At 48.8% G+C, this 13,207-nt stretch overlaps 1 protein-coding gene across 2 annotated transcripts in view; it reads left to right on the forward strand.

Annotated features, from left to right (window-relative positions):
* Nucleotides 1–13,207, forward strand: part of LOC115199134 (coiled-coil-helix-coiled-coil-helix domain containing 3a) — a 104,252-nt gene that overhangs the window by 51,326 nt on the left and 39,719 nt on the right. For both annotated transcript variants that reach the window (XM_029761724.1, XM_029761725.1), the window contains exon 6: nt 10,730–10,813. In XM_029761724.1, the coding sequence (XP_029617584.1) occupies nt 10,730–10,813 (84 nt within the window). The remainder of the gene's footprint in view (nt 1–10,729; nt 10,814–13,207) is intronic.

Below are 13,207 nucleotides of genomic sequence, written 5' to 3' on the forward strand. Positions count from 1 at the left end.
GAACTCTGCCTCTTAAGTCTAATTAGCAAGGTGGTGGAATGACTTTAGTGGGGAGAGCCAATGGACTCCTAACAGAAGGGCTGCTCTCTCCTGATGTTTAAGAGACACTCTTAGTGTAATATGTTGCTGTAATGCTGCCAGTAAGAGAGACATCGTATCCTCTGCCATCATTTTGATTTGATCTGTGGATGATGCCATTAAAGATAGTGGCGGGTGATGTGGTGTATTGGGTTTAGGAGGGGGTTTGTGTGTGTGTGTGTGTGTGTGTGTGTGTGTGTGTGTGTGTGTGTGTGTATGCATATCTGTGCATGGTGAATGAAGTGTGTGTGTGTATGGTAGTGAAGTTGTTTGCCGGCACTGCTGATTTGTTATTGATTGACAAGTCTTCAAATATTCACCTCGTACAAATTTGACAACTCAAATTCACCTCTCTTTCTGCCATGTTCATCCATATTCATTGACCTGCACTGGACACCCTCTTTTTCTCTCCCCCTCTCCCTTAATCTCTCTCTGTCCCTCTCCTCCCTCCATCTCTCACTTCCCACACACCACCTCTGTTCCTCAGCCAATTGACACCAGCCAGCAGTCACATTGGCCTGACCCCTGACCCTTTGCCTGCTGGAGCGGACAGGGTACCGCATCAGAATTTGTTTGTCACCGGGCCCTGTCAAGCAGCACCGTGATGTATGGGCCCCACCGTGCAACTCTGACCTGTGTGTTGTACCGGTCATTTAGATGGGCTGCCTGAGTGAGAGAGCATTGATTATGATGTAGTGAGGGATGGGGCCAGTCATAGACAGGCTCAGTAGTGAGGGATGGGGCCAGTCATAGACAGGCTCAGCAGTGGTCAAAGACTGAGAGAAGGTTGTGGAAGAAGTGGTTCCAATTTAGTGTGCTTTGTTTGCAATGCCATCATATACAAGGATGTCATCAAAGCCATATGTTAATTAGTTTTTTGTAACTAAACCGAGTGAGTTATCTTTCAGGGTGTGTAAAAGTTGGGAGAGCGTATGAATCCTGACTAGAAATTGTGTGTACATGCCATCATCACGTTCCCTAACGCTCTAAGCTCTCTCAATGCGGCAGTTATTTTTATTCCCACTCTTTACCTTCCTTTAGAAGTCTTTAAAGAGTGAGGGAGTTGGAATGAAAGTCGGCTCCTGACACAGCACATTGTGCCTGTGCCACACACACACACACACACTGTTTGCGTTTTTGCCCCCTTCACACAGCAGCCAAACTGCAGCACTCTGCTAATTAAAAAACATGGCTGCCTCTTATTTATTCGCCGGCAGCTAATTGATATTCAGCGAGACGTTCAGCCCCCTAAACGATGTGTTTAATCTGACGATAGGGTCTCTTAAGGCCTGCTCTGTCAGCCAGATGCAGACAGTATGGAGACGTTATGAGTAAAGTTTGTGTAACTACAGTACCTTTGGTGTAATGTCCAGGGCTGGTTTCCCAAATGCATCGTAGCACTAAGATCAACTTTCGTCCATTTAGTTTAGTTGTAATTAAGGTGATCTTAGTGCTACGATGCTTTTGGGAAACCAGCCCTGGACATGGTCCCAAACATGAGAGGATATGTCTCTTTTAGTGCCTCTTGGTCTTCACTTTTCTCTCTTTTATTTCTTTCTCTCTCTTTGTTCTCACAACTTCCCCTCTTTCTCTGTTCCTCATGAGGGCCACATGTCAGAGGAACGGTGGCCAGCCTGAAGGCTCACTATGAGGGCCACATGTCAGAGGAACGGTGGCCAGCCTAACGGCTCACTATGAGGGCCACATGTCAGAGGAACGGTGGCCAGCCTAACGGCTCACTATGAGGGCCACATGTCAGAGGAGCGGTGGCCAGCCTGACGGCTCACTATGAGGGCCACATGTCAGAGGAGCGGTGGCCAGCCTGACGGCTCACTATGAGGGCCACATGTCAGAGGAACGGTGGCCAGCCTAATGGCTCACTATGAGGGCCACATGTCAGAGGAGCGGTGGCCAGCCTGACGGCTCACTATGAGGGCCACATGTCAGAGGAGCGGTGGCCAGCCTGACGGCTCACTATGAGGGCTACATGTCAGAGGAACGGTGGCCAGCCTAACGGCTCACTATGAGGGCCACATGTCAGAGGAGCGGTGGCCAGCCTGACGGCTCACTATGAGGGCCACATGTCAGAGGAGCGGTGGCCAGCCTGACGGCTCACTATGAGGGCCACATGTCAGAGGAACGGTGGCCAGCCTAACGGCTCACTATGAGGGCCACATGTCAGAGGAGCGGTGGCCAGCCTGACGGCTCACTATGAGGGCCACATGTCAGAGGAGCGGTGGCCAGCCTGACGGCTCACTATGAGGGCTACATGTCAGAGGAACGGTGGCCAGCCTAACGGCTCACTATGAGGGCCACATGTCAGAGGAACGGTGGCCAGCCTAACGGCTCACTATGAGGGCCACATGTCAGAGGAGCGGTGGCCAGCCTGACGGCTCACTATGAGGGCCACATGTCAGAGGAGCGGTGGCCAGCCTGACGGCTCACTATAAGGGCCACATGTCAGAGGAACGGTGGCCAGCCTAACGGCTCACTATGAGGGCCACATGTCAGAGGAGCGGTGGCCAGCCTGACGGCTCACTATGAGGGCCACATGTCAGAGGAGCGGTGGCCAGCCTGAAGGCTCACTATGAGGGCCGGGCCACATGTCAGAGGAACGGTGGCCAGCCTGACGGCTCACTATGAGGGCCACATGTCAGAGGAGCGGTGGCCAGCCTGACGGCTCACTATGAGGGCCGGGCCACATGTCAGAGGAACGGTGGCCAGCCTGACGGCTCACTATGAGGGCCACATGTCAGAGGAGCGGTGGCCAGCCTGACGGCTCACTATGAGGGCCACATGTCAGAGGAGCGGTGGCCAGCCTGAAGGCTCACTATGAGGGCCACATGTCAGAGGAGCGGTGGCCAGCCTGACGGCTCACTATGAGGGCCACATGTCAGAGGAGCGGTGGCCAGCCTGACGGCTCACTATGAGGGCCACATGTCAGAGGAGCGGTGGCCAGCCTGACGGCTCACTATGAGGGCCACATGTCAGAGGAGCGGTGGCCAGCCTGACGGCTCACTATGAGGGCCACATGTCAGAGGAGCGGTGGCCAGCCTGACGGCTCACTATGAGGGCCACATGTCAGAGGAGCGGTGGCCAGCCTGACGGCTCACTATGAGGGCCACATGTCAGAGGAGCGGTGGCCAGCCTGACGGCTCACTATGAGGGCCACATGTCAGAGGAGCGGTGGCCAGCCTGACGGCTCACTATGAGGGCCACATGTCAGAGGAGCGGTGGCCAGCCTGACGGCTCACTATGAGGGCCACATGTCAGAGGAGCGTTGGCCAGCCTGACGTCTCACTATGATAAATCACCTTTTATCCACCCTTTTCATTCTCCCTCTATCTTCCCTTTTTCAAGTTCGCTTCCATTTTCTTTCTTTCTCCACTTCACCCGCCCTCTCTCTCCCCCCTACAGCCTTTTCATTAGGGGAACAAACGTGGATCGGTGGTCATGGAAGTCTATCCCATTGTTTGGGCTTTGGTATGATTAGATTATCTTTAGGGCCACTGAATGGGGTTAATCAGTGGGAAGTAATCCTGACAGCGTGCAGTGTGTGTTGTCTGAATTAGGCCATATGAACTACTGTAGTCCAAAGAGAAACTCTTAACACCTGCTACACAATCAGACACACAGAGAAGAAAAACAAAGTCCCTGGACACATTTCTGTCGCTGCTTCCCTTTTTTAAGGTCCCTTTAGTTTCCCTTTTACTACGCATTTCTCTCTACCTCCTCTGTGAGTACAGCTGCTCTGCCGGGTGTGTGTGCTGTGTGTGTGTTTGGGATCAGTGTGTGTTTGTGTTGACGTGTCTGAGCCATGTTTGTGTCTGGGCGTGTGTGTTTCTTTTGTCTTTCTCCATCTGTAATCATGGTGATACAAAGTCCTACCCGCCCTTTTCAGAGATGTTCTGTTTCAAGCTTGATTGAGCTGTGGAAGGGAGACAGTTTTTTGGCACACAGGGTCACCGTTTGGGCTGCCCAGTACACTATTAGATTTCATGGAGCGCGTCTTCTAACAGTCACGCATAGCACAGCTCAGTCAGTCAGTCAATTTAGTTCAGTCTTTCTGTCAGTCAATTTAGTTCAGTCTTTCTGTCAGTCAATTTAGTTCAGTCTTTCTGTCAGTCAATTTAGTTCAGTCTTTCTGTCAGTCAATTTAGTTCAGTTAGTCTGTATGTCTTTCAAGTCAGTCAGTTGTGTCTGCTAGTCTGTCAGTCAGTTGTGTCTGCTAGTCTGTCAGTCAAGTCAGTTAGTCAGTCGTGTCTGCTAGTCTGTCAGTCAAGTCCGTCAGTCAGTAAAGTCACTCTGTAGTCAGTCAGAATAGGTTCCCTATAGGCTATTAAGACTGTGGCTTCACTATAATATGCAATGGAATTCTGACTGACCCTGAGCCTCACAACGGCCCTCAGTAGAATAGTAGCTGTTACCTTCACAACGGCCCTCAGTAACTGTCGCCTTCACAACGGCCCTCAGTAGCTGTCGCCTTCACAACGGCCCTCAGTAGAATAGTAGCTGTCACCTTCACAACGGCCCACAGTAGAATAGTAGCTGTCGCCTTCACAACGGCCCTCAGTAGAATAGTAGCTGTCACCTTCACAACGGCCCTCAGTAGAATAGTAGCTGTCACCTTCACAACGGCCCACAGTAGAATAGTAGCTGTCGCCTTCACAACGGCCCTCAGTAGAATAGTAGCTGTTACCTTCACAACGGCCCACAGTAGAATAGTAGCTGTCACCTTCACAACGGCCCTCAGTAGAATAGTAGCTGTCGCCTTCACAACGGCCCTCAGTAGAATAGTAGCTGTCGCCTTTACAACGGCCCTCAGTAGAATAGTAGCTGTCACCTTCACAACGGCCCTCAGTAGAATAGTAGCTGTCACCTTCACAACGGCCCTCAGTAGAATAGTAGCCGTCGCCTTCACAACGGCCCTCAGTAGAATAGTAGCTGTCGCCTTCACAACGGCCCTCAGTAGAATAGTAGCCGTAGCCTTCACAACGGCCCTCAGTAGAATAGTAGCTGTCGCCTTCACAACGGCCCTCAGTAGAATAGTAGCCGTTGCCTTCACAACGGCCCACAGTAGAATAGTAGCTGTTGCCTTCACAACGGCCCACAGTAGAATAGTAGCTGTTGCCTTCACAACGGCCCACAGTAGAATAGTAGCCGTCGCCTTCACAACGGCCCACAGTAGAATAGTAGCTGTCGCCTTCACAACGGCCCTCAGTAGAATAGTAGCTGTCACCTTTACAACGGCCCTCAGTAGAATAGTAGCTGTCACCTTCACAACGGCCCACAGTAGAATAGTAGCTGTCACCTTCACAACGGCCCTCAGTAGAATAGTAGCTGTCGCCTTCACAACGGCCCTCAGTAGCCGTCGCCTTCACAACGGCCCTCAGTAGAATAGTAGCCGTCGCCTTCACAACGGCCCTCAGTAGAATAGTAGCTGTCACCTTCACAACGGCCCTCAGTAGCTGTCGCCTTCACAACGGCCCTCAGTAGAATAGTAGCTGTCACCTTCACAACGGCCCTCAGTAGCTGTCGCCTGCACAACGGCCCTCAGTAGAATAGTAGCTGTCACCTTCATAACAGGACTCAATAGGTCGAGGGGTTATAATGGCTTTGACTTGACCTAAGGGCTGGTGATGGTTACAGTGGAGAATTGTGAAGGAGGAACGTGTATGTGTTATTTTGAATGTGGATTTGAATGCGTATATAGATGTAGGATTTTAATTGAATCTCTCTTTTGTTGCTGAGAATTTGTAGGAAATACAGATGAGTTTCGTGATTTCCATAAATTAAAGATGCTCTATGCAGACATTGCTTCACCATTTTTTGGTTGCTATAATTCTCATAGTACGCCTAAGTTCAGTTTATGTGACAAAACGAGCAAGTGTAGTATAGAGCTCTCAAACTCAACTCTGGAAGTCAGTTCCATTGCATTTTTTTATTGTTTCCCTCTAATCAGGGACTGATTTTAGACCTGGGACACCAGTAGTGTGGAATTAATGACCAGATAGAATAGAAAACCAGCAGGCTCCAAACCTCGTAGGGTAAGTGTTGAATAACCCTGGTGTAGACAGGAAAAGTTAGTTATTGCAGCTTTAACTGAAAACCCACGCTAACACACGGTTATATTAACAGTATTGCTCTTTTCATGTAGCCAACTTTTGTCCAGCTAATTGCCTAACCACCGATCAAGCAACATTATGAACTAAATGTTCAAATCATGTTGCTGCAGGATTATTTTAGCTGTGACTATAGATCAAATTAAGATCCTACATCTGTATGTGTGAAAGATGGAGAGAGAGTGAATAAACATGAGTTTGTGTTTGCTCAAGCATAAAGCCTTGTGGCGGTCAGTCAGGTCCCTGCTATTCCATTGGCGAGGGGTCCCGCTGGCGGAACGGTGTTCCGCTAGCAGAACGTCTGTCCTCAACAGGATTTATTGAAGAGAACAAGAGGGAGAAAGAAAGGCAGAGAGCAGAGTGCTGATAAAACGTTGAAAATCTTCAAAATTACATTTCAACTGGTTTAGTATTCAAAATCTGCCACAAATACAAAACAACAAAAATCTCATGATTCATATTTCTCAAACAATCAACTATTTTACACCATTTTAAAGATAAACTTCTCGTTAATCCAACCACATTGTCCGATTTCAAAAAGGCTTTACGGAAAAAGCATAACATTAGATTATGTTAGGACATCACCTTGACAAGAAAAACCACACAGCCATTTTCCAAGCAAGGAGAGGCATCACAAAAACCAGAAATACAGCTAAAATGAATCACTAACCTTTGACGATCTTCATCAGATGGCACTTCCAGGACTCAATGTTACACAATACATGTATGTTTTGTTCGATAAAGTTCATATTTATATCCAAAAACCCCATTTTACATTGGTGCGTGATGTTCAGAAATTGTATTGCCTCCAAAACTTCCAGTGAATGAGCACATCAATTTACTACAATACTCATCATAAACGTTGATAAAATTTACAACAGTTAGTGAAAGAATTTTAGTTACACTTCTCCTTAATGCAACCGCTGTGTCAGATTTCAAAACAGCTTTACGGCGAAAGCACATTGTTCAATATTCTGAGTACAGAGCTCAGCCATCAAAGCAAGCTATACAGTTACCCGCCAAGTTCTGGAGTCAACAAAACTCAGAAATTGCATTATAAATCTTCACTTACATTTGCTGATCTTCGTCGGAATGGACTCCCACTTCCACAAGAAATGTTTGTTTTGTTCGAAATACTCCATATTTATGTCCAAATACCTCCATTTGTTTGCACGTTCAGATCACTATCCAAAGGCAAAATGCGTGAGCGCAAAACCCGAGACGAAAAGTCAAAAAGTTCCATTACCGTTCGTAGAAACATGTCAAACGATGTTTACAATCAATCCTTAGGGTCTTTCTATCATAAATATTCGATAATATTCCAACCAGACAATAGCGTATTCATTACAGAGGAAAAAGAAGGAACGGTGCACTTGCATTACCGCGCATTAAACAACTCATTGGTCTCAGGCAGTCCACTTGTTGAGTCGGCTCTTATTCTCTCCCCAGTAACAGTAGAAGCATGAAACAAGGTTCTAAAGACTGTTGACATCTAGTGGAAGCCTTAGGAAGTGCAAAATGACCCCACAGACACTAGTTTGGATAGGCAATCACTTGAAAAACTACAAACCTTAGATTTCCCACTTCCTGGTTGGATTTTTCTCAGGTTTTTGCCTGCCATATGAGTTATGTTATACTCACAGACATCATTCAAACAGTTTTAGAAACTTCTGTGTTTTTTATCCAAATCTACTAATAATATGCAAATATTTGACTCTGGGCCCGAGTAGCAGGCAGTTTACTCTGGGCACGCTTTTCATCTGAATGTGAAAATACTGCCCCCTATACCAAACAGGTTTAAATGCTTCCTGTCTTCAGGAGATTACACAGAAGGTAAGACTGGAGCGCGCAGCTCCCCATCTCTTTCTCTCTCTCTCGCTCCCCATCTCTTTCTCTCTCTCTCTCGCTCCCCATCTCTTTCTCTCTCTCTCTCGCTCCCCATCTCTTTCTCTCTCTCTCTCGCTCTCCCCATCTCTTTCTCTCTCTCTCTCTCTCTCGCTCCCCATCTCTTTCTCTCTCTCTCTCTTGCTCCCCATCTCTCTCTCTCTCGCTCCCCATCTCTTTCTCTCTCTCTCTCTCTCTCGCTCCCCATCTCTTTCTCTCTCTCTCGCTCCCCATCTCTCTCTCTCTCTCTCTCTCGCTCTCTCTCTCTCTCTCTCTCTCGCTCCCCATCTCTCTCTCGCTCTCTCTCTCTCTCTCTCTCTCGCTCCCATCTCTCTCTCGTTCTCTCTCTCGCTCCCCATCTCTCTCTCTCTCTCTCGCTCCCCATCTCTTTCTCTCTCTCTCGCTCCCCATCTCTTTCTCTCTCTCTCTCTCTCGCTCCCCATCTCTCTCTCGCTCTCTCTCTCTCTCTCTCGCTCCCCATCTCTTTCTCTCTCTCTCTCTCTCGCTCCCCATCTCTCTCTCGCTCTCTCTCTCTCTCTCGCTCCCCATCTCTCTCTCGTTCTCTCTCTCGCTCCCATCTCTCGCTCTCTCTCGCTCCCCATCTCTTTCTCTCTCTCTCTCTTGCTCCCCCATCTCTCTCTCTCTCGCTCCCCATCTCTCTCTCTCTCGCTCTCTCTCTCGCTCCCCATCTCTCTCTCTCGCGCTCCCCATCTCTTTCTCTCTCTCTCTCTCTCTCTCTCTCTCTCTCTCGCTCCCATCTCTCTCTCTCTCGCTCCCCATCTCTTTCTCTCTCTCTCTCGCTCCCCATCTCTTTCTCTCTCTCTCTCGCTCCCCATCTCTTTCTCTCTCTCTCGCTCCCCATCTCTTTCTCTCTCTCTCTCTCGCTCCCATCTCTCTCTCGCTCTCTCTCTCTCTCTCTCGCTCCCCATCTCTCTCTCGTTCTCTCTCTCGCTCCCATCTCTCGCTCTCTCTCGCTCCCCATCTCTTTCTCTCTCTCTCTCTCGCTCCCCATCTCTTTCTCTCTCTCTCTCTTGCTCCCCATCTCTCTCTCTCTCGCTCCCCATCTCTTTCTCTCTCTCTCGCTCCCCATCTCTTTCTCTCGCTCTCTCTCTCGCTCCCCATCTCTCTCTCGCTCTCTCTCTCTCTCTCGCTCCCCATCTCTCTCTCGTTCTCTCTCTCGCTCCCATCTCTCGCTCTCTCTCGCTCCCCATCTCTTTCTCTCTCTCTCTCTCGCTCCCCATCTCTTTCTCTCTCTCTCTCTTGCTCCCCATCTCTCTCTCTCTCGCTCCCCATCTCTTTCTCTCTCTCTCTCGCTCCCCATCTCTTTCTCTCTCTCTCTCTCTCTCGCTCCCCATCTCTTTCTCTCTCTCTCTCTCGCTCCCATCTCTTTCTCTCTTTCTCTCTCTCTCTCGCTCCCCATCTCTTTCTCTCTCTCTCTCTCTCGCTCCCCATCTCTCTCTCGCTCTCTTTCTCTCTCTCTCGCTCCCCATCTCTTTCTCTCTCTCTCTCTCTCTCTCGCTCCCCATCTCTTTCTCTCTCTCTCGCTCCCATCTCTTTCTCTCTCTCTCTCTCTCGCTCCCCATCTCTCTCTCGCTCTCTCTCTCTCTCTCTCTCGCTCCCCATCTCTCTCTCGTTCTCTCTCTCGCTCCCATCTCTCGCTCTCTCTCGCTCCCCATCTCTTTCTCTCTCTCTCTCTCGCTCCCATCTCTTTCTCTCTCTCTCTCTTGCTCCCCATCTCTCTCTCTCTCGCTCTCTCTCTCGCTCCCATCTCTCTCTCTCGCGCTCCCCATCTCTTTCTCTCTCTCTCTCTCTCTCGCTCCCCATCTCTTTCTCTCTCTCTCTCGCTCCCCATCTCTTTCTCTCTCTCTCTCGCTCCCCATCTCTTTCTCGCTCTCTCTCTCTCGCTCCCCATCTCTTTCTCTCTCTCTCTCTCTCGCTCCCCATCTCTTTCTCTCTCTCTCTCGCTCCCCATCTCTTTCTCGCTCTCTCTCTCTCGCTCCCCATCTCTCTCTCGCTCCCCATCTCGCTCTCACTCACTCTCTCTCTCTCATATTCCTCTGGCAGTTTTGTGTATAGGGTCTTGTGTAGGCTGGGAGGTTGATTTCCTCAGAGCTGACAGTCTGGTATCATAGGGGAGATCAGATGGGTGTTTATTGAAGGTCACTGTAGAAAAGAGCAGTACTGGTATCACAGGGTCATAAATAAAGAGAGCAGGCCTTCCATTGTCCTGGTCTGATGCTATCTCCCCTGTCAGACTGCAGTGTGGCTACACACACACACACACACACACACACACACACACACACACACCGATGTCCTTGAAAGTGGCAGAAGGCAATGAGTGAGAGGGCTGTCTCTTGGCATCCCCCATCACTTCCCAATACCCCACGTCCACATCCACTCATGGCTCTGGTAATGGAAAGTGTGCTGTCCATTTTTTGTGTTCTGTATCCCCTGTAACTGCTGTTGACTGAGTTATCCCGAGTGTGTCCTGTGTCTCTTCTGTGTCCATGGTTGACTGAATGCTCTACTAATGTCTCCCCTCTCTTTCGCTCTCCTTTCTCTCCTCCTCTCCCCTCTCTCTCCTTTCTCTCCTCTGATCTCTTTTCTCCCCCCTCTCCTCTCTCTTTTGTGTGTGTGTGTAGGCCAAGCAGCTGGAGCTCAGAGACCAGGAACTGAAGAAACAGGATGCCTTCTACAGGGAACAGGTTGCCAGGCTGGAGGACAGGGTAATGGAACGCTATCACCCAGCGTACTACTTAGTACACTACACAGCACATTATCCAGTAGTGCTCTATACAGCCCACTACACAGCACATTATCCAGTAGTGCTCGATACAACCCACTACACAGCACATTATCCAGTAGTGCTCTATACAGCCCACTACACAGCACATTATCCAGTAGTGCTCGATACAACCCACTACACAGCACATTATCCAGTAGTGCTCGATACAGCCCACTACACAGCCATTATCCAGTAGTGCTCTATACAGCCCACTACACAGCACATTATCCAGTAGTGCTCTATACAGCCCACTACACAGCACATCCAGTAGTGCTCTATACAGCCCACTACACAGCACATTATCCAGTAGTGCTCTATACAGCAGATTATCCATTAGTGCTCTATACAGCCCACTACACAGCACATTATCCAGTAGTGCTCTATACAGCCCACTACACAGCACAGTATCCAGTAGTGCTCTATACAGCCCACTACACAGCACATTATCCAGTAGTGCTCTATACAGCCCACTATACAGCACATTATCCAGTAGTGCTCTATACAGCACATTATCCAGTAGTGCTCTATACAGCACATTATCCAGTAGTGCTCGATACAGCCCACTACACAGCACATTATCCAGTAGTGCTCGATACAGCCCACTACACAGCACATTATCCAGTAGTGCTCGATACAGCCCACTACACAGCACATTATCCAGTAGTGCTCGATACAGCCCACTACACAGCACATTATCCAGTAGTGCTCGATACAGCCCAGTACATAGCACATTATCCAGTAGTGCTCTATACAGCACATTATCCAGTAGTGCTCTATACAGCCCACTATACAGCACATTATCCAGTAGTGCTCGATACAGCCCAGTACATAGCACATTATCCAGTAGTGCTCTATACAGCACATTATCCAGTAGTGCTCTATACAGCCCACTATACAGCACATTATCCAGTAGTGCTCTATACAGCCTACCACATAGCACATTATCCAGTAGTGCTCTATACAGCCCACTACACAGCACATTATCCAGTGGTGCTCTATACAGCCTACCACATAGCACATTATCCAGTAGTGCTCTATACAGCCCACTACACAGCACATTATCCAGTGGTGCTCTATACAGCCCACTACACAGCACATGATCCAGTAGTGCTCTATACAGCCCACTACACAGCACATTATCCAGTAGTGCTCTATACAGCACATTATCCAGTAGTGCTCTATACAGCCCACTATACAGCACATTATCCAGTAGTGCTCTATACAGCCCACTACACAGCACATTATCCAGTAGTGCTCTGTACAGCCCACTACACAGCACATTATCCAGTAGTGCTCTATACAGCCCACTACACAGCACATTATCCAGTAGTGCTCTGTACAGCACATTATATCTCATCAGCATACACCCTACTTAAAACAGCTTGTTTCACTCCACTCAGCATTACACTGTAACACCACTACACCATACGGAGTCTGCATCACACCTCACACCATCTCTGCTGCCTGAGGGAACGTTTGATAGAGAAACTGTTTTCTCTGCAGCTCTGCGTCCTCACTCCCTCCCTCCTCGCTCGCTCCCCCCTCTCGCTCTACACCATAAGCCCCTACGGTGTTATCAGACTAAAGATGAGGGGAAACATCAACACTTTCTCTCCCTTTTTCTCTGCCACTGCTGTCCAACTGGCCTTGGTATCCGTCCTCAAAGTGAAAACCTCATGCTGCTGCCAGTGTGATCTCTCGCGCTCTCTTCTCCCCCTCCAGCTAAAGATGAGAGGTCAAATTACACACAGAGAGAGACCCACCGTAAACACAGTGCGAGATCTGGCCCATACAGACAGACCATGCTGCTGTTCTCAGTCAGATATGTCCCCTAGGAAGGGTACGAGGGGTCAAATACCTTGTTTAGTGCACTTAAACTGACACCCCCAAGCTGTTTCCCAATGTGTTGTCCCCTCTAGATAGGGAGGAGAGGTCTAATACTTTGCTTTGTATAAGTTTGTCCCCTAAAATAATCTGACAATTACCGTAATTTCCGGACTATTGAGCGCACCTGAATATAAGCCGCACCCACTGAATATAAGCCGCACATGTCTATAAGCCGCAGGTGCCTACCGGTACATTGAAACAAATGAACTTTACAGGCTTAAACGAAACACGGCTTTTAACAAAAATAAATAGGCTTTAACGAAACACGGCTTGTAACAAAAATAAATAGGCTTTAACGAAACACGGCTTGTAACAAAAATAAATAGGCTTTAACGAAACACGGCTTGTAACAAAAAATAAAAAATAGCAGTAAACAGTAGCCTACCAAGAAAGTCATTGCTCCAGACCAAGCTCCCATGCAGCAGCTCTATTTCCTTTTCCAACAGCC

The sequence above is a fragment of the Salmo trutta genome, chromosome 8 (genome assembly GCF_901001165.1).
Source record: "Salmo trutta chromosome 8, fSalTru1.1, whole genome shotgun sequence".
Classification (NCBI taxonomy): domain Eukaryota; kingdom Metazoa; phylum Chordata; class Actinopteri; order Salmoniformes; family Salmonidae; genus Salmo; species Salmo trutta.